We start from the raw sequence: 22088 nt of genomic DNA, 5'->3' as shown, positions 1-22088 counted from the left end.
AACCCTAAACATGCCACCAGAAGACTACTAGAACTCATCAATGAATTTGGTAAAGTTGCAGGATATAAAATTAATATGCAGAAATCTCTTGCATTCCTATACACTAACAATGAAAGATCAGAAACAGAAATTAAGGAAACAATCCTATTTATCCTTGCATCAAAGAGGATAAAATACTTAGGTATAAACCCACCTAAGGAGGGAAAAGACCTATACTCAGAAAACAATAAGATGATGATGAATGAAATCAAAGATGACACAAGCAGATCAGATGGAGAGATATACCATGTTCTTGGATTGGAAGAATTATTATGATCAAAGTGACTATACTACCCAAAGCAATCTACAGATTCAATGCAATCCATATCAAATTACCAATGGCATTTTTCACAGAACTAGAACAAAACATTTTACAATTTGTATGGAAATACAAAAGACCCTGAATAGTCAAAGCTATATTTAGAAAGAAAAACAGAGCTGGAGGAATCAGACTCCCAGACTTCAGACTATACTACAAAGCTACAGTAATCGAGACAGTATGGTACTGGTCCAAAAACAGAAATATAGATCAATGGAACAGGATAGAAAGTCCAGAGATAAACCCACGCACTTATGATCAACTAATCTATGACAAAGGAAGCAATAATATACAGTGGAGAAAAGACAGTCTCTTCAATAACTGGTGCTAGGAAAATTGGACAGCCACATGTAAAAGAATGAAATTAGAACACTCCCTAACACCATACAAAAAAATCAACTCAAAACAGATTAAAGGCCTAATTGTAAAGCTGGATACTATAAAACTCTTGCAGGAAAACATAGACAGAACACTCTCTGACATAAATCACAGCAAGATCTTTTCGATCCACCTCCTACAGTAATAAAAATAAAAACAAAAATAAACAAAAGGGACCTAATTAAACTTAAATCTTTTGCACAGCAAAAGAAACCATAAACAAAATGAAAAGTCAACCCACAAAATGGGAGAAAATATTTGCAAATGAAGCAATTGACAAGGGATTAAACTCCAAAATATACAAACAGCTCATGCAGCTCAATATCAAAAAAACGAACAACCCAATCAAAAAACAAACTTAGGGTTACTTGGGGGGGAAAGGGGAGAGGGACAAATTGGGAGATTGGGAATATACACTATTCCCATATACATATACACACTACTATATATAAAATAGATAACTAGTATGGGCTTACTGTATAGCACGGGGAATTCTTCTCAGTACTCTGTAATGACCTATGTGGGAAAAGAATCTAAAAATGAGTGGATACATGTATATGTATAACTGATTCCCTTTGCTGTACAGCAGAAACTAACACAACATTTTAAATAAACTATACTCCAATGAAAATTTAAAAAAAAACCCACTGGATTGGACCCCTTGGGAAAAATAGATTGGTAGGAGGGGAAGAGCAGGTGGGCGTATAAAACAGAGGGGAGTTAACATGAGGCCAACTTGGCTCTGGTTAAAAACTAACCAAGGAGTGGAGTAGAAAGTAAACAGTGACAGTTAGTGCATCTGTTGGCCTTCAGCTGTTTTCCTTTTCAGCTATAAATAAGATAGATTGTTTCTGGTACTGGGCAGCTTGCAAGGTGTCAATATTGCACAAATTAACCCCAACCTCTCAGGAATAAAATTTGCACCTGCATGAAAGTGTGGTTATGGGACATGAATAAGAATGGAAATGAGAACCCTATCATAGCTCCCTAGTTCACAAATATTGTTTGAAATAACTGGTACTTACTAGCAGTAATTCTCACAGTGAATGTCTCTGACTGAAGTTCTGTTGAAACATTTCTGGGATTATCTAAACATTTCATTAAATTGAATTGTTTTATTAATTAAACATGTAATACTCATACAGCAACTTTTAAAATACTGGATATCACCAATGCTTTAATTGTGCAAAGCTGTGCAAGCTTCAGAATAAAGCTGCTTCTGCTATCTTGAAAAAAAAAATAATAAAATAAAATGGTTTTCCTGTGTTTCATACACAAGTCACTAATTTACAAAGAATTATTTTAGAAGATACTAAAATACTAAAAACAATTCAATTTTTTTCTTTAATGAAAAAAGTATATGAAAATATTATGTTGTGTTGTTACCTTTGAGGACACCAATGAGGCTACAAAGCTGCTCATTAGTAACTGTCATTAGAATTTCTCTAATTAAAGAAATTTTCAGTTTCACAAAATAAGAATTTTAGTTTCTAGTACAGAAATAAAGTTGTACTTTTAAAAATATCTGATTACTTTTTCCTAAAATTTCTTAGTTTCTAATTTTCTAAACATTCCTAAAAAACATTCATAGAAAAAAATTAATGTAGCAGAAGGAAAAGTCTCTTGATGTTGTTTTGTCCTTATTCTTTTTATCATAATAAAATATTGCTATATCCATAGGCAGGTGAGAATTACCTAAGTATTCTGTGGTATCAGAGGTATCTAAAAACAGAGATTTTGCCTAGAAAAATCTTACCTGCTTTTCAGGACAACAATCCAATCTACTCATAGAAAATCATTCTCACCAGTTGAGGCACCTAACAGTCTATCATGAATTCTTATAAATCATCAATAAATTAAGTACATCTAAATTCTTTGAACCAAAATAATTTTCTTTCTTATGTTAAAGTATTCTTTTTTAGAAATATATGTAAACTATTAGTTTGTCTCATAACATTGTCATTCTCTTTGAGGGGATTATAGCATAGTAGTTTTCTGAACAAGATATAATGAAATGATTGGTCACTTATACAGTGGGATTGAAATTAGAGGGTTTTTTTTTTTTTTACTTCAACCACTTAATTTTTAGTGTGGCTTATGAATTTCTTCTAATTAGGATAAATCACTTTCATAAGAAAAACAATATCATTTTCTCAACATGTTTCCACATGGCATTATGCTAGAATAGTTAAAATTCTGTTTTTAAAAATATGATCATTCAGTAAAGTTAAATTGGTTTTCTCATATTTCCTTATATCTTCACAGATTGTGAGTGTTGGAAAGCATGTTAAAGGCTACCATTATATCATTGCAAACTTGGTAAGAACTCTTTATTTTCTATTTTTCATAAGAATTGCTCAGACATTCAAGATTATGTTAACTGTGCCTTGAAATAGTGCTCTATTATTAAACTATATTACTTACTAAGCTTTTTATAACACATAGGCTAGTACTCTTATGTGTCCACAAAAAAATTAATGGTCAATCTAAGAAAGAAATGGAAAATTTTATTTAGGCCTACCTGAGGATTATAACCTGCTAGATAGTCTTTCAGAAAGCTCTGAGGACTGTTCTGCCCATTAGAGGTCAAAGCAACGAGATTTTCTGCACAACTTAGAGGTCAAAACATAAGTTTTTGAGATAAAGGGTTATGAATCAAAGTAACATATTGACAGTTTACATAGTCCAACAAGGCAATAGTGGGTCATTGTGATCCCTTACAGGACTGAGAAAGGAATGTTATCTCCTAATCTCCTAAGTAGTTACCTTGCTGGTGCCAGGAGGAAATTGCTTCTTTTTTTCTTTTTCTTTCTTTTTTTTTTTTTTTGTGAGTAGGCATTCCTGGGTCTTCTAAGGGGATCTAGCTAATGTATTAATGTATAATGCAGATGCACAAAAAAAGGGGAGGAGGTGGTAGCTCAAATGGTGAAAAAATTTTATGTTAAATTTTTCTTGTCTTTCCTTAAAAACAATTGTATTTCATTAATCACAGTGATCATTATATTTCTAATTCAATATATTTTGGTGCAGATAAGCTTGATATCTGCCATAGTGACCTTTAAAGCTAATTATAATGTTTGTTTTACTATGATATTACTTGGCAAATTAGATAATGGCCTTTTGTCTGTGTGAATGATAAATATGCTACTCTACGGATGAAGATTGCCAATACTTAGGGGTATTACAAGAATGATTAAAACTGATGACCCATGTTTTTTAATTTTATGAAAAACAAGCTTGAAATGGCTATTTAAGAAAGTTTTTGTTGGAAGTAATCCAAATTATTTTAATAGTGTCAACTTTTCACATATATATAGATGTTTATTGTACAAGATACAGGCATTAGTATAAAATTCTTAAAGGTGTAAGTCAAGTCCTTTTAGATTTCTTGGCAAGGCTCAAGTATCTCTTGTTAACTTTGCAAGTGTGGGGGAAAACTGACCATACAGAGGGCCATTCTCCTTGATTTATCAGAGTACCCTGATAAATAGGGCAGTATCAGATCTGCCCTAAGGGCTTGATCTCAAAAGTGGTTTATCCTAGAGAAGTTAAGAATGTGTTCTCCTTTTTCTCTTTTCCCACCACATATTTCTTTGGTGAGGATCTTGTGCTCAAAGCAGGGAAAGAACAAAAGGCTGCAAAACAGATTCATATTCATCCACTCCTTTCATGTGGCAAGTGGGCCATCACACTTTGAGACAGGAATTTTAAGTCTTTAATGAACTAGGTTTCACTATGGAGTTGAGATACTAAAATGCAGTGTAAAGTCTTATTGTGTTGTGTTTCTTGCATAAAGTATAATTTTGTTACTTAATAGTATCATGAAAATACTGAGAAATTTTTACTTGTTTTTTCCATTGCTTTTAGTAGGCCTGTAGTCTGGATGTTTTAACATATTTTATAAAAATATAAATCTTAAAGCAAATATATCCTGATATTAATCACCATAAGAGAAAAAGAGAGACATTTATTGATGTGACTTATAATGTCACAATGGCATTATGCAAGGAGACTCTAGCAAATAGAAGGTTTTAATACCATCTATTCTTTCCAAACAATGGAATTCAGAAGGAAAAAAAAAAGACAATATGTTACAGATTATCATGCCAGAACGGAATTGCTGACATTGACATACCAATACAAAATTAAAAGAATTAACAGTTATAATATCCTAATGGCTATAACAGCCTGTATTAAACAGCCTTAGTAGATGGCATCACATTCAAGTTATCTATATAATGACTAAGTAACAACGTATGAAGTAGAAAAGACTGATTTAGTTGGAGGGATTACGATGGAGACAAGGGAAGCTCTTGAACTCCCTTCCTCCCACAGACACACATACAGAGCAATTCCTCTGAGAAAAATCCAGAAACTAGCTGAGCAACTCCTACACATCGGGCAGCTAAGAAAACACCCACATAGAAATGGGTTGGAAAGGGTGAGACACACTCTTTCCATAAACACTACTCCCAGCATAGTGCCATACAATCGGAAGGGAATCCCCAACTCTCAGCTTCTACATGAAGAGCAAAGGATTTGGACCACATGTTTAGCACCTCAGTTTTTAAGGTTGCCACTCAAGAGACAGCCCCTCAAAAACACCTAGGTCCAAAAGCCAATGGGGCATGCATCCACATGACCACAATGGTGTGAAACTAGAAATTCATTACAAGAAAAAAACTGGAAAATCTACAAATATGTGGAGATTAGCCAAATGCTCCTGACAACCATTGGGTCAAAGAAGAAATCAAGAGTGAAATAAAAAAGTACCTTGAGACAAATGCAATTGGAAATGGAAACATACCATACCAGAACATATGGAATACACCTAAAGCAGTTCTAAAAGGGAAGTTTACAGAAATAGATGCCAACATTAAATCAAAATAGAGAAATCAAATAAAGAACTTTATACCTCAGGAACTAGAAAAATGAGAACAAACTAAGTTCAAATTTAGGTGAAGGAAGGAAATAACAAAGATCAAAGTGGAGACAAATGAAATAGAGACTAAAAAGACAATAGAAAATATCAATGAAGGTAGTTTTTGGAAAAGATAAACAAAATTGGCAAATCTTTAACTAGACAAAGGAAAAAGAAAACTTTTAAAAATCATAAAGGTAAGAAGATCAATTGCAACTAATACCACACAAATACTAAAGGTCATAAGAAACTACTATGAACAATAACACCCACAAATTATATACCCTAGAAGAAATGAATAAATACCTAGAAACATAAAACATATCAAGCATGAATTATAATTAAAAGGAAAATCTGAACTAACCAATAACAGGAGAGGAGTTTGAATCAGTAACCAAATCACTCCCCCACAAAAAAGTCCAGGACCATATGGCTTCATGGATAATTTCTACCAAACATTTAAACAAGAATAATTACCAAAACTTTTTAAATTATTCCAATAAATAGAAGCAGAGAGAACACTTCCAAATTAATTTTCAAGGCCAACATTACACTGATACCAAAGCCAGACAATGACACTACAAAAAAAGTAAATTTCAGACTGATTGTTGAACATAGATGCAAAAATCCTCTACAAAATATTAACAAACCAAATTAAACAGTACATTAAAAGGATCGAATGAAGATCATATCAAGATCAAGAGGGATTTGCCCAGAGATGCAAGGATGGTTTGATATTGGCGAACTGACCAATGTGATGCACCACATTACGAAAAGAATAAAAATCATATGATCATCTCAATAGAGGCAGAAAAAGCTTTGACATAATTCACATCATCTCATGATAAAAAAAATCTCAAGAACCTGAGTATAGAAGGAACATACTGCACTATAACAAAGGCCATGTATGACAAGCCCACATCTAACATCATACCTAATGTTGAAAAGCTGAAAGCTTTTCCTTTAAGATGAGGATGTCTTCTCTCACCACTATTTTTTTTCTTTCTTTCTTCCTTCCTTCCTTTCTTTCTTTCTTTCTTTCTTTCTTTCTTTCTTTCTTTCTTTCTTTCTTTCTTTCTTTCTTTCTTTCTTTCTTTCTTTCTTTTTGAATTTTATTTTATTTTTTTATACAGCAGGTTCTTATTAGTTATCCATTTTATACATAATAGTGTATATAAGTCAATCACAATCTCCCAATTCATCACACCACAACCACCACCCACTCCCACCACTTCCCCCCTTGGTGTCCATACGGTTGTTCTCTACATCTGTGTCTCAAATTCTGCCCTGCAAACTGGTTCATCTGTACCATTTTTCTAGGTTCCACATATATGCATTAATATACGATATTTGTTTTTCTCTTTCTGACTTATTTCACTCTGTATGACAGTCTCTAGATCCACCCACGTCTCTACAAATGACCCAATTTCGTTCCTTTTTCTGGCTGAGCAATATTCCATTGTATATATGTACCATATCTTCTTTATCCATTCATCTGTCAATGTGCATTTAGGTTGCTTCCATGTCCTGGCTATTGTAAATAGTGCCGCAATGAACATTGGAGTATGTGTGTCTTTTTGAATTATGGTTTTCTCTGGGTATATGCCCAGTAGTGGGATTGCTGAGTCATATAGTAATTCTACTTTTAGTTTTTTTAAGGAACCTCCATACAGTTCTCCATAGTGGCTGTATCAATTTACATTCCCACCAACGGTGCAAGGGGGTTCCCTTTTCTCCACACCCTCTCCAGAATTTGATGTTTGTAGATTTTCTGATGATGCCCATTCTAACCAGTGTGAGGTGATATCTCAGTGTAGTTTTGATATGCATTACTATAATAATTAGTGATGTTCAGCAGCTTTTCATGTGCCTCTTAGCCATCTATGTGTCTTCTTTGGAGAAATGTCTATTTAGGTCTTCTGCCCATTTTTGGATTGGGTTGTTTGTTTTTTTAATATTAAGCTGCACGAGCTGTTTATATATTTTAGAGATTAATCCTTTGTCCGTTGATTCATTGGCAAATATTTCTCCCATTCTGAGGGGAGTCTTTTCGTTTTGTTTGTACTTTCCTTTGTTGTGCAAAAGCTTTTAAGTTTCATTAGGTCCCATTTGTTTATTTTTGTTTTCATTTCCATTACTCTAGGAAATGGATCAAAAAAGATCTTGCTGTGATTTATGTCAAAGAGTGTTCTTCCTAAGTTTTCCTCTAAGGGTTTTATAGTGTCTGGTCTTACATTTAAGTTTCTAATCCATTTTGAGTTTATTTTTGTGTATGGTGTTAGGGAGTATTCTAATTTCATTCTTTTATATGTAGCTGTCCAGTTTTCCCAGCACCACTTATTGAAGACACTGTCTTTTCTCCATTGTATATCCTTACCTCTTTTATCATAGATTAGTTGACCATAGGTGCGTGGGTTTATCTCTGGGCTTTCTATCCTGTTCCATTGATCTATATTTCTGTTTTTGTGCCAGTACCATATTGTCTTGATTACTGTAGCTTTGTAGTATAGTCTGAAGTCAGGGAGTCTGATTCCTCCAGCTCCGTTTTTTTCCATCAAGACCACTTTGGCTATTCGGGGTCTTTTGTACCTCCATACAAATTTTAAGATTTTTTGTTCTAGTTCTGTAAAAAATGCCATTGGTAATTTGATAAGGATTGCATTGAATCTGTAGATTGCTTTGGGTAGTATAGTCATTTTCACAGTCTTGATTCTTCCAATCCAAGAACATGACATATGTCTCCATCTGTTTGTATCATCTTTAATTTCTTTCATCCGTGTCTTATAGTTTTCTGCATACAGGTCTTTTGTCTCCCTAGGTAGGTTTATTCCTAGGTATTTTATTCTTTTTGTTGCAGTGGTAAGTGGGAGTGTTTCCTTAATTTTTCTTTCAGATTTTTCATCATTAGTGGATAGGAATGCAAGAGATTTCTGTGCTTTAATTTTGTATCCTGCAACATTACCAAATTCATTGATTAGCTCTAGTAACTTTCTGGTGGCATCTTTAGGATTCTTTATGTATAGTATCATGTAATCTGCAAACAGTGACAGTTTTACTTCTTCTTTTCCAATTTGTATTCTTTTTAATTCTTTTTCTTCTCTGATTGCCATGGCTAGGACTTCCAGAACTATGTTGAATAATAGTGGTGAGAGTGGACATCCTTGTCTCGTTCCTGATCTTAGAGAAAATGCTTTCAGTTTTTCACCATTGAGAATGATGTTTGCTGTGGGTTTGTAGTATATGGCCTTTATTATGTTGAGGTAGGTTCCCCCTATGCCCACTTTCTGGAGTTTTTATCATAAATGGGTGCTAAATTTTGTCAAAAGCTTTTTCTGTATCTATTGAGATGATCATATGGTTTTTCTTCTTCAATTTGTTAATATGGTGTATCACATTGATTGATTTGCATATATTGAAGAATCCTTGCATCCCTGGGATAAATCCCACTTGATCATGGTGTATGATCCTTGTAATGTGTTGTTGGATTCTGTTTGCTAACATTTGTTGAGGATGTTTGCATCTATATTTATCAGTCATATTGGTCTGTAATTTTCTTTTTTTGTAGTATCTTTGTCTGGTTTTGGTATCATGGTGATGGTGGCCTCATAGAATGAGTTTGGGAGTGCTCCTTCCTCTGCAATGTTTTGGGAGACTTTGAGAAGGATGGGTGTTAGCTCTTCTCTAAATGTTTGATAGAATTCACCTGTGAAGCCATCTGGTCCTGGACTTTTGTTTGTTGGAAGATATTTAATCACAGTTTCAATTTCATTACTTGTCATTGCTCTGTTCATATTTTCTGTTCCTTCCTGGTTCAGTCTGGGAAGCTTATTCCTTTCTAAGAATGTGTCCATTTCTTCCAGATTGTCCATTTTATTGGCATTCAGTTGCTTGTAGTAGTCTCTGAGGATGCTTTGTATTTCTGCAGTGTCTGTTGTAACTTCTCCTTTTTCCTTTCTAATCTTATTGTTTTGAGTCCTCTCCCTCTTTTTCTTGATGAGTCTGGCTAATGATTTATCAATTTTGTTTTTCTTCTCAAAATACCAGCTTTTAGTTTTATTGATCTTTGCTATTGTTTTCTTTGTTTCTATTTCATTTATTTCTGCTCTGATCTTTATGATTTCTTTCCTGCTACTAACTTTGGGTTTTGTTTGTTCTTCTTTCTCTAGTTCCTTTCGGTGTAAGGTTAGATTGTTTATTTGAGATGTTTTTTGTTTCTTGAAGTAGGATTGTATTGCTATAAACTTCCCTCTGAGAACTGCTTTTGCTGCACCCAATAGGTTGTGGATTGTCGTGTTTTCCTTGTCATTTGTCTCTAGGTATGTTTTGGTTTCCTCTTTGATTTCCTCAGTGATCTCTTGGTTATTTAGTAACGTATTCTTTAGCCTCCATGTGTTTGTGTTTTTTACTTGTTTTTCCCTGTAAGTGATTTCTAACCACACAGCATTGTGGTCAGAAAAGATGCTTGATATGATTTCCATTTTCTTAAATTTACTGAGTCTTGATTTGTGAACCAAGATGTGATCTATCCTGGAGAATATTCCGTGCGCACTTGAGAAGAAAGTGTAATCTGCTGTTTTTGGATGGAATGTCCTGTAAATATCAATTAAATCTCTCTGGTCTATTGTGTCATTTAACGCTTGTGTCTCCTTATTAATTTTCTGTTTGGATGATCTGTCCATTGGTGCAAGTGAGGTGTTAAAGTCCCCCACTATTATTGTGTCACTGTCGATTTCCTCTTTTATAGCTGTTAACATTTGCCTTATGTATTGAGGTGCTCCTATGGTGGGTGGATATATGTTTATAATTGTTATATCTTCTTGTTGGATTGATCCCTTGATCATTATGTAGTGTCCTTCCTTGTCTCTTGTAACATTCTTTATTTTCAAGTCTATTTACCTGATATGAATATTACTACTCCAACTTTCTTTTGATTTCCATTTGCATGGAATATCTTTTTCCATCCCCACACTTTCAGTCTGTATGTGTCCCTAGGTCTGAAGTGGGTTGCTTGTAGACAGCATATATACGGGTCTTGTTTTTGTATCCATTCAGCGAGCCTGTGTCTTTTGGTTGGAGCTTTTAATCCATTCACGTTTAAGGTATTTATCAATATGTATGTTCCTATTACCATTTTCTTATTTATTTTGAGTTGTTTTTGTAGGTTCTTTTCTTCTCTTGTATTTCCCACTTAGAGAAGTTCCTTTAGCATTTGTTGTAGAGCTGTTTTGGTGGTGTTGAATTCTCTTAGCTTTTGCTTGTCTGTAAAGCTTTTGATTTCTCCATCAAATCTGAATGACATCCTTGCTGGGTAGAGTAATCTTGGTTGTAGGTTCTTCCCTTTCATCACTTTAAATATGTCATGTCACTCCCTCCTGGTTTGTAGAGTTTCTGCTGAGAAATCAGCTGTTAGCCTTATGGGAGTTCCCCTTTATGTTATTTGTCATTTTTCCCTTGCTGCTTTTAATAATATTTCTTTGTCTTTAATTTTTGCCAATTTGATTACTATGTGTCTTGGTGTGTTTCTCCTTGGGTTTATCCTGTATGGGACTCTCTGCACTTCCTAGACTTGGGTGGCTATTTCCTTTCCCAAGTTAGGGAAGTTTTCAACTATAATCTATTCAAATATTTTCTCTGGTCCTTTCTCTCTCTCTTCTCCTTCTGGGACCCCTATAATGTGAATGATGTTGCATTTAATGTTGTCCCAGAGGTCTCTTAGGCTGTCTTCATTTCTTTTCATTCTTTTTTCTTTATTCTGTTCCACAGCAGTGAATTCCACCATTCTGTCTTCCAGGTCACTTATCCGTTCTTCTGCCTCAGTTATTCTGCTATTGATTCCTTGTAGTGTAGCTTTCATTTCAGTTATTGCATTGTTCATCTCTGTTTGTTTGTTTTTTAATTCTTCTAGGTCTTTGTTCAACATTTCTTGCATCTTCTCGATCTTTGCCTCCATTCTTTTTTGAGGTCCTGGATCATCTTCACTATCATTATTCTGAATTCTTTTTCTGGAAGGTTGCCTATCTCCACTTCATTTAGTTGTTTTCCTGGGGTTTTATCTTGTTCCTTCATCTGGTACATAGCCCTCTGCCTTTTCATCTTTTCTATCTTTCTGTGAATGTGGTTTTTGTTCCGCAGCCTGCAAGATTGTAGTTCTTGTTTCTACTGTCTGCCCTCTGGTGGGTGAGGCTATCTAAGAGCCTTGTGCAAGTTTCCTGATGGGAGGGACTGGTGGTGGGTAGAGCTGGCTGTTGCTCTGGTGGGCAGAGCTCAGTAAAACCTTAATCTGCTTGTCTGCTGATGGGTGGGTCTGGGTTCCCTCCCTGTTGGTTTGTTTGGCCTGAGGCGACCCAACAATGTAGCTTACCCAGGCTCTTTGGTGGGGCTAATGGTGGACTCTGGGAGGGCTCACACCAAGGAGTACTTCCAGAACTTCTGTTGCCAGTGTCTCTGTCCCCACAGTGAGACACAGACACCCCCTGCCTCTGCAGGAGACCCCCCAACACTAGCAGGCAGGTCTGGTTCTGTCTCCTATGGGGTCACTGCTCCTTCCCCTGGTCCCGATACTCACACCACCCTGTGTTTGTCCTCCAAGAATGGAGTCTCTGTTTCCCCCTGTCTGGTCAAGGTCCTGCAATCAAATCCCACCAACCTTCAAAATCTGACTGTCTAGGAATTCCTCCTCCCATTGCCAGACCCCCAAGCTGGGAAGCCTGACGTGGGGCTCAGCACCTTCACTCCAGTGGGTAACTCCTGTGGTATAAGTGTTCTCCAGTTTGTGAGTCACCCACCCAGCAGTTATGGGATTTGATTTTATTGTGATTGCACCCCTTCTACCATCTCACTGTGGCCTCCCCTTTGTCTTTGGATGTGGGGTATCCTTTATGGTGAGTTCCAGTGTCCTCCTGTCAATGACTGCTCAGCAGTTAGTTGTGATTCTGGTGCTCTTGCAAGAGGGAGTGAGTGCACGTCCTTCTACTCCGCCATCTTGATTCAATCTCTCACCACTATTTTTCAATATAGTACTGAAGTCCTAGACCGAGCAATGAGCCAAAAAATAAATAAATAAAAGGAATTCAAATTAGAAAGGAAGAAGTAAAATTGTCTGTACATAGATGACATTATAGTATTGATAGAAAAATTCACCAAAAAAGATTCCAACAAAAAATTTTAGAATAAATGACTTCAGTCAATTTGCAGGATACGAAATTAATATAGAAAACTCTGTTGTGTTTCTATACAATAACAGAAAACTCTCAGAAAGAAAAATTAAGAACAGCTGGAGGCATTACATTTCCTGATTTCACACTCTATTACAAAGCTACAGTAATCAAATCAATATTGTATTGGAATAAAAACAGACACATAGATAAATGGAACAGAATATAGAGCTCAGGAATAAACCCTAGCATACATGGTCACTTAACTTTCAACAAACGAGTGAAGAATATACAATGAGGAAAGGTTAGTCTCTTCAATAAATAATGTTGAGAAAACTGAATATTCACATGCAAAAGAATGAAAATGGACCTTTATACTATATAAAATGGATTATTGAAAATAAGATCTGAAACTGTAAAACTCCTAGAAGAAAAGCTAGGGGGGTAATCCCTTTGACATTGGTCCTGGCAATGAGTTTTTGGATCTGATACCTAAAGCACAAGCAAAAAAAAAAAAAAAAGAAAACGAAATAAGTGGGACTACATCAAATGAAAAACTTCTACACAGCAAAGGAAACCATCAACAAAATAAAAAGACAATCTACTGAATGGTAGAAAATATTTGCAAACCACATATCAAATAAAAGGTTAATATTGAAAATATACTAGGAATTCCTACAACTGAATAGCAAAAAGCAAGTAATTTAAAAATGGGCAAATGACCTAAGACATTTTTCCAAACAAGACAAATTATCAACAGTATATGGAAAGATGCTCAACATCATTAATCATCACAGAAATGCAAATCAAAACCCCAATGAGATACCACCTCAAACCTCAAACTCGTTAGGGTGGCTATTATCTAAATGGATAAATGGATAAATATATTATATATATATAAAAAAAATGGTATAACATGGTCATTATACTTCATAATATTGTGTTATTGAAATTTGCTAAAAGAGTAGAACTTTTGTTCTCATCAAAAAAAATGTGAAGTGTTCGGTGTGTTAATTAAATTGATGGTGGGTATCTTTCACAGTGTATACACATATCAAATCATCAATTGTACAGTTAGAATATATTGCAATTTTATTTGTCATGTATCCCTCAATACAGTTGAAAAAATACTGATTTAATGAGAATAGTAAGAACTAATTCTTAAAATAAAAAGTCTTACTGGTTACTGAAGGTTACAAATATTCCAGAAAGTTTCAAATATTCTCTAGTCATAAAGTTGAAAATCAAAATAGAAAGTATGAAGTCCAATTCATATTTAACAAAAAGAGAAGAATGAAGCAAGGCAAACATCAATATGGGATGTTTAAAATTATATCATGAATTTACAAGCATATTATTTTTATAATTGAAGTATAGTTCATTTACAATATTGTGTTAATTTCAGGTGTACAGCATAGTGATTTAGGTGCGGGGTTTTTTGCAGATTATATTCCATTATAGGTTATTATGAATTATTGAATGTAATTCCCTGTGCTATACAGTAAATACTTGTTGCTTATCTATTTTATATATAGTAGTTTTGTATCCATTAATCCCATACTCCTAATTTGTTTCTTCCCCTTCCCTCTACACTTTGATAAACATAAGTTTCTTTTCTATGTCTGTGAGTCCATTTCTGTTTTCTATATAGATTCATTTGTATTCTTTTTTAGATTCCTCATATAAGTGATATCATATAGTATATGTCTTTTTGCTGTCTGACTTACTTCACTAAGCATAATATTCTCTAGGTCCATCCATGTTGCTGCAAATGGCATTATATCATTCTTTTTATGGCTGAGTAATTTTACATTGTGTATATATATATATTCCATATATTTTAAGCCAGTTGTCTGTTGATGGACACATGGGTTGTTTCCATGTCTTGACTATTGGAAATAGTGCTGCTATGAACATTGGGCTGCATGTATCTTCTTGAATTAGAGTTGTTTGTTTTTTGTTTTTTTTTTTTTTCTGGATATGTGCCCAGGAGAGGGATTTCTATATCTTATGGTAGTTCTATTTTTAGTTTTTCAAGGAATATTTATTCTGTTTTCCATAGTGGTTGCACCAATTTACATTCCTACAAATAGTGTCCAAACTCTTTCCAGCAATTATTATTTGTAGATTTTTTGATGATAGCGTGATGTGAGATGATATCTCAATGAGATTTTGATTTGCATCTTTCTAATAATTAGTGATGTTGAGCATGTTTTCATGTGCCTATTGGTCATCTGTATGTCTTCTTTGGAAAAAATGTCTATTTAGGTCTTCTGTCCAATTTTTGATTGGGTTGTTTATTTTTCAGATATTAAGCTGTAGGTATAAACTGTGGGTATATTCTGCATATTAACCTCTTGTCAGTTGCATCATTTGAAAATATTTTCTCCCATTCCATAGGTTGTCTTTTCATTTTGCTGATGGTTTCCTTTGCTTCACAAAAGCTTTTAAGTTTGATTAGGTCTGATTTGTTTATTTTTGCTTTTATATGTTTTTCCTTTGGGAGACTGATCAAGGAAAATATTACTATGATTCATGTCAAAGACTGTTTTGCCTGTGTTCTCTTCTAGGAGTTTGTAGTGTCCTGTCTTACATTTAGGTCTTTAAACCATTTTGAGTTTATTTTTGTATATGGTGTGAGAGAGTGTTCTAATTTCATTGAATTACATGTAGCTATTCAGTTTTCCCAACAGCACTTGATAAAGAGACTGTCTTCTCCATTGTATATTCTTCCCTTCTTTGTCATAGATTAATTGACAGTAGATGCATAGGTTTATATCTGGGCTCTATATTCTGTTCCATTAATTTATATGTCTGTCTTTGTGCCAATACCACACTACTTTGTTTACTGGAACTTTGCACTATAGTCTGAAGTGTGGAAGGGTTGTACTTCCAGCTTTAATCATTTTCCTCAGGATTGCTTTGGCAATTCTGGGTCTTTTGTGGTTCCATATAAACATCTTTATTGGAGTATAATTGCTTTACAATGTTGTGTTAATTTCTGCTGTATAACAAAGTTAATCAGCTATACATGTACATATATCCCCATATACCCTCCCTCTTGTGCCTCCCTCCCACCCTCCCTATCCCACCTCTCTAAGTGGTCACAAAGCAGTGAGCTGAACTCCCTGTGCTATGCAGCTTCTTCCCACTAGCATTTTTACATTTGGTAGTGTATATATGTCAATGCTAGCATTTCACTTCGTCCCAGCTTACCCTTCCCCCTCCCTGTGTCCTCAAGTCCATTCTCTACGTCTGTGTCTTTATTCCTGTCCTGCCCCTAGGTTCTTCAGAGCCTTTTTTTGTTTTTTGTTTTATATTCCATATATATGTGTTAACATACGGTATTTGTTTTTCTCTTTCTGACTTACTTCACTCTGTATGACAGACTAGATCCATCCACCTCACTACAAATAACTCAATTTCATTTCTTTTTATGGCTGAGTAATATTCCATTGTATATATGTGCCACATCTCTTTATCCATTCATCTGTTGATGGACACTTTGGTTGCTTCCATGTCCTGGCTACTGTAAATAGTGCTGCAATGAACATTGTGGTGCATGTCTCTTTTTGAATTATGGTTTTCTCAGGGTATATGCCCAGTAGTGGGAACGCTGGGTCATATTGTAGTTCTATTTTTAGTTTTTTAAGGAAATTCCATACTGTTCTCTATAGTGGCTGTATCAATTTACATTCCCACCAACAGTGAAATATGGTTCCTTTTTCTCCACATCCACTCGAACATTTATTGTTTGTAGATTTTTTGATGATGGCCATTCTGACTGGTGTGACGTGAAACCGCATTGTGGCTTTGATTTGCACTTCTCTAATGACTAGTGATGTTGAGCATCATTTCATATGTTTGTTGGCAATCTGTATATCTTCTTTGGAAATATCTATTTAGGTCTTCCCCCTATTTTTGGATTGGGTTGTTTGTTTTCTTGATATTGAGCTGCATGAACTGCTGTGTATTTTGGAGATTACTACTTAGTCAGTTGCTTCATTTGCAAATATTTTCTCCCATCCTGGGGGTTGTCTTTTCATCTTGTTTATGATTTCCATTGCTGTGCAAAAGCTTTTAAGTTTCACTAGGTCCCATTTGTTTATTTTTGTTTTTATTTCCTTTTCTCTAGGAGGTGGGTCAAAAAAGGATCTTGCTGTGATTTATGGCATAAAGTATTCTGCCTATGTTTTCCTCTCAGAGTTTTATAGTGTCTAGCCTTACATTTAGGTCATTAATCCATGTTGAGTTTATTTTTGTGTGTGGTGTTAGGGAGTGTTCTAATTTCATTCTTTTACATGTCTGGTTTTCCCAGCACAACTTATTGAAGAGTCTGTCTTTTCTCTATTGTATGTTCTTGCCTTTTTGTCATAAGTTAGGTGACCATATATACGTGGGTCTATCTCTGGGCTTTCTACCCTGTTCCATTGATCTATGTTTCTGTTTTTGTGCAGTACCATACTGTCTTGATTTGTGTAGATATGTAGTATAGTCTGAAGTCAGGGAGACTGATTCCTCCAGCTCCGTTTTTCTTTCTCAAGATTGCTTTGGCTATTCGGGGTCTTTTGTGATTCCATACAAATTGTGAAATTTTTTGTACTAGCTCCGTGAAAAATGCCAGTGGTAGTTTGATAGGGATTGCATTGAATCTGTAGATTGCTTTGGGTAGTATATTCATTTTCACAATTTTGATTCTTCCCATCCAAGAACATGGTATATGTCTCCATCTGTTTGGATCATCTTTAATTTCTTTCATCAGTGTCTTATAGTTTTCTGCATACAGGTCATTTTTCTCCTTAGATAGGTTTATTCCTAAGTATTTTATTCTTAATGTTGCAATGGTAAATGGGAGTATTTCCTTAACCTCTCTATCATATTTTTCATCATTAGTGTATAGGAATGCAAGAGATTTCTGTGCATTAATTTTGTAACCTGCTACTTTATGAAATTCATTGATTAACTCTACCAGTTTTCTGGTAACATCTTTAGGATACTCTATACATAGTATCATGTCATCTGCAAGCAGTGACAGTTTTATTTCTTCTTTTCCAATTTGGATTCCTTTTATTTCTATATTCTCTAATTGCTGTGGCTAAAACTTCCAAAACTATGTTGAATAATAGTGGTGCGAGTGGGCAACCTTGTCTATTTCCTGATCTTAGTGGAAATGGTTTCAGTTTTTCACCTTTGAGAACGATGTGGGCTGTGGGTTTGTCATATATGGCCTTTATTATGTTGAGGTAAGTTCGCTCTATGCCTACTTTCTGAATGGCTTTTATCATAAATGGGTGTTGAATTTTGTCAAAAGTTTTTTCTGCATTATTGGGATTATCATACGGATTTTATCTTTAATTTGTTAATATGGTTTATCACATTGATTGATTTATGTATATTGAAGAATGCTTGCATTCCTGCAATAAACCACACTTGATCATGGTGTATGATCCTTTTCATGTGTTGTTGGATTCTGTTTGCTAGTATTTTGTTGAGGATTATTGCATCTATATTCATTAGTAATATTGGCTTGTACTTTTCATTTTTTGTGACATCTTTGTCTGGTTTTGGTATCAGGGTGATGTTGGCCTTGTAGAATGAGTTTGGGAGAGTTCCTTCCTCTGCAATATTTTGGAAGAGTTTGAGAATGATAGGTATTACCTTTTCTCTAAATGTTTAATAGAATTCACCTATGAAGCCATCTGGTCCTGTGCTTTTGTTTGTTGGAAGATATTTAGTCACAGTTTCAATTTCAGTGCTTGTGATTGCTCTGTTTTTATATTCTATTTCTTCCTAGTTCAGTCTCAGAATGTTGTGCATTTCTAAGAATTTGTCGATTTCTTCCAGGTTGTCCGTTTTATTGGCATAGAGTTGCTTGTAGTAATCTCTCATGATCCTTTGTATTTCTGCAGTGTCTGTTGTTACTTCTCCTTTTTCATTTCTAATTCTGCTGATTTGAGTCTTCTCCCTTTTTTTTTTTTTTTTTTTGATGAGTCTGGCTAATAGTTTATCAGTTTTGTTTATCTTCTCAAAGAACCAGCTTTTAGTTTTATTGATCTTTCCTATCATTTCCTTCATTTCTTTTTCATTTATTTCCTATCTGATCTTTATGATTTCTTTCCTTCTGCTAACCTTGGGGGTTTTTTAGTCCTCTTTCTCTAATTGCTTTAGGTTTAAAATTAGGATGTTTATTTGAGATTTTTCTTGTTTCCTGAGGTAACATTTTATTGCTCTAAAGTTCTCCCTTAGAACTGCTTTTGCTACATCCCATACGTTTTGGGTTGTCGTGTTTTCACTGTCATTTGTTTCTAGGTATTTATTGATTTCCTCTTTGATTTCTTCAGTGATCTCCTGGTTATTAAGTAGCATATTGTTTATCCTCCATGTGTTTTCATTTTTCACAGTTTTTTTCCTGTAATTGATATCTTGTCTCATAGCATTGTGGTTGGAAAAGATACTTGATATGATTTCAATTTTCTTAGATTTACCAAGGCTTGATTTGTGACCCAAAATATGATGTATCCTGGATAATGTTCCATGGGCACTTGAGAAGAAACTGTATGCTGTTGTTTTAGGATGGAATGTCCTATAAATACCAATTAAGTCCACCTTGTTTAATGTGTCATTGAAAGCTTGTGTTTCCTTATTTATTTTCATTGTGGATGATCTTTCCATTGGTGAAAGTGGGGTGTTAAAGTCCCCTACTATGATTGTTTTACTGTCGATTTCCCCTTTTATGGCTGTTAACATTTGCCTTATGTACTGAGGTGCTCCTATGTTAGGTGCACAAATATTTACAATTGTTATATCTTCTTCTTGCATTGATTCCTTGATCATTATGGACTGTCCTTCATTGTCTCTTGTAATAGTCTATTTTATAGTCTATTTTGTCTGATATGAGAATTGCTACTCCAGCTTTCTTTTGATTTCCATTTGCATGGAATATCTTTTTCCATCCCATCACTTTCAGTCTGTATGTGTCCCTAGGTATGAAGTAGGTCTCTTGTAGACAACATATATATGGGTCTTTTTTTTGTATCCATTCAGCTAGTCTATGTCTTTCGGGTGGAACATTTAATCCATTTACATTTAAGGTAGTTATCAATATGTATGTTCCTATTACCATATTCTTAATTGCTTTGGGTTTGTCATTGGAGGTCTTTTCCTCTCTTGTGTTTCCTGCCTAGAGAAGTTCCTTTAGCATTTGTTGTAAAGCTGGTTTGGTGGTGCTGAATTCTCTTTGCTTTTGCTTGTCTGTAAAGGTTTTAATTTCTCTGTTGAATCTGAATGAGATCCTTACTGGGTAGAGTGATCGTAGTTGTAGGTTTTTCCCTTTCATCACTTTAAATATGTCCTGCCACTCCCTTCTGGCTTGAAGAGTTTCTGATGAAAGATCAGTTGTTAAACTTATGGGGATTCCCTTGTATGTTATTTGGTTTTTTTCCTTGCTGCTTTTAATACTTTTTCTTTATATTTAATTTTTGATAGTTTGATTAATATGTGTCTTGGCATGTTTCTCCTTGGATTTATCCTTTATGGGACTCTCCGTTCTTCTAGGACTTGATTGACTGTTTCCTTTCCCATATTAGAGAAGTTTTCAACTATAATCACTTCAAATATTTTCTCAGTACCTTTCTTTTTCTCTTCTTCTAGGACCCCTATAATTCGAATGTTGGTGCTTTTAATGTTGTCCCAGAGGTCTCTGAAACTGTTCTCAATTCTTTTGTCTTTATTCTGCTCTGTGGTAGTTATTTCCACTATTTTATCTTCCAAGTTACTTATCCGTTCTTCTGTCTCAGTTATTCTGCTATTGATTCCTTCTAGAGAATTTTTAATTTCATTTATTTTGTTGTTCATCATTGTTTGTTTGCTCTTTAATTCTTCTAGGTCCTTGTTAAACGTTTCATTTTCTCCATTCTATTTCCAAGATTTTGGACCATCTTTACTATCACTACTCTGAATTCTTTTTCAGGTAGACGGCCTATTTCTTCTTCATTTGTTTGGTCTGTTGGGTTTTTACCTTGTTCCTTCATCTGCTGCTTATTTCTCTGTCTTATCATTTTGCTTAACTTACTGTGTTTGGGGTCTCCTTTTCACAGGCTGCAGGTTCGTGTTTTCCATTGTTTTTTGTGTCTGCTCCCAGTGGGTAAGGTTCGTTCAGTGGGTTGTGTAGGCTTCCTCGTGGAAGGGACTGGTGCCTCTGTTCTGATGGATGAGGCGGGATCTTGTCTTTCTGGTGGGCAGAACCCCATCCGGTGATGTGTTTCGGGGTGTCTGTGAACTAATTATAATTTTAGGCAGCGTCTCTTCTAATGGGTGGCATTGTTTTCCTGTCTTGCTCGTTCTTTGGCATGGGATGTCCAGCATTGGAGCTTGCTGATTGTTGAGTGGAGCTAGGTCTTAGTGTTGAGATGGAGATCTCTGGGGGAGCTCTCACCAATTGATATTACATGGGGCCGGGAGGTCTCTCGTGGTCCAATGTCCTGAACTCGGCTCTCCCACCTCAGAGGCTCAGGCCTCACACCTGGTTGGAGCACCTGGACCCTGTCAGCCACACAGCACTATTTAAGTCTTCAGTTGTTCTTAGTCCAGGTGCTAGGTCTGGATGCAGGGGCACTTTCTCCTCCTAGGCACATCCAAGGGTACTGCTTGCAGTTCCAGATCAAACTCCATGTGTCTCAAGGTCACAGAACTTGCCCTCTCTATTAGCCAGACCTCCTGTAACTAGGGCCATTTGGAGATTCAGAGACCAGGCTGGGAAACACAGCAGAAAGGAGGTGATGGGGTCCCTCTTGCCACTGTCCGGGGTTGAGGCACAGTGGAGGCTCAGCAGCGGGAGGCTGTTGGGGATGGGGTGGGCACAGGCAGCAGGCACATGTATGCTATTGAAGTAGTGCTTTTATTTTATTTTTTTTTTTGTATATATACCCAGGAGTGGAATTGCTGGATAATATTGTATTTCTATTTTAGATTTTTGAGGAAATTCCATACTGTTTTCCATAGTGGCTATACCAATTTACATTCCCACCAACAGTGTTTTAGGATTTCCTTATTTCCACATCCTTGCCAACATTTGTCATTTGTGGTCTTTTTTACAACAGCCTTTCTGAGAGGTGTGAGGTAATATCTCCTTGTGGTTTTGATTTTCATTTTTTTGACGATTAGTGATGTTGAGCATGTTTTCATGTGCCTGTTGACCATGTCTACATCTTGTTTTAAAAATTGTCTATTCAGGTCTTCTACCCATTTTTTAAATGGTTTGTTTAGTTTTTTAGTGTTG

General features: G+C 35.3%; 1 protein-coding gene across 3 annotated transcripts in view; it reads left to right on the top strand.

Moving 5' to 3' along the window:
* Positions 1–22088, top strand: part of GRIA4 (glutamate ionotropic receptor AMPA type subunit 4) — a 519215-nt gene that overhangs the window by 386656 nt on the left and 110471 nt on the right. For all 3 annotated transcript variants that reach the window (XM_061202612.1, XM_061202613.1, XM_061202614.1), the window contains exon 5: positions 3002–3055. In XM_061202612.1, the coding sequence (XP_061058595.1) occupies positions 3002–3055 (54 nt within the window). The remainder of the gene's footprint in view (positions 1–3001; positions 3056–22088) is intronic.

The sequence above is a fragment of the Eubalaena glacialis genome, chromosome 10 (genome assembly GCF_028564815.1).
Source record: "Eubalaena glacialis isolate mEubGla1 chromosome 10, mEubGla1.1.hap2.+ XY, whole genome shotgun sequence".
Classification (NCBI taxonomy): Eukaryota; Metazoa; Chordata; class Mammalia; order Artiodactyla; family Balaenidae; genus Eubalaena; species Eubalaena glacialis.
The sequence above is the reverse complement of the archived record's forward strand: the minus strand, read 5'-3'. Positions and strand labels throughout refer to the sequence as shown.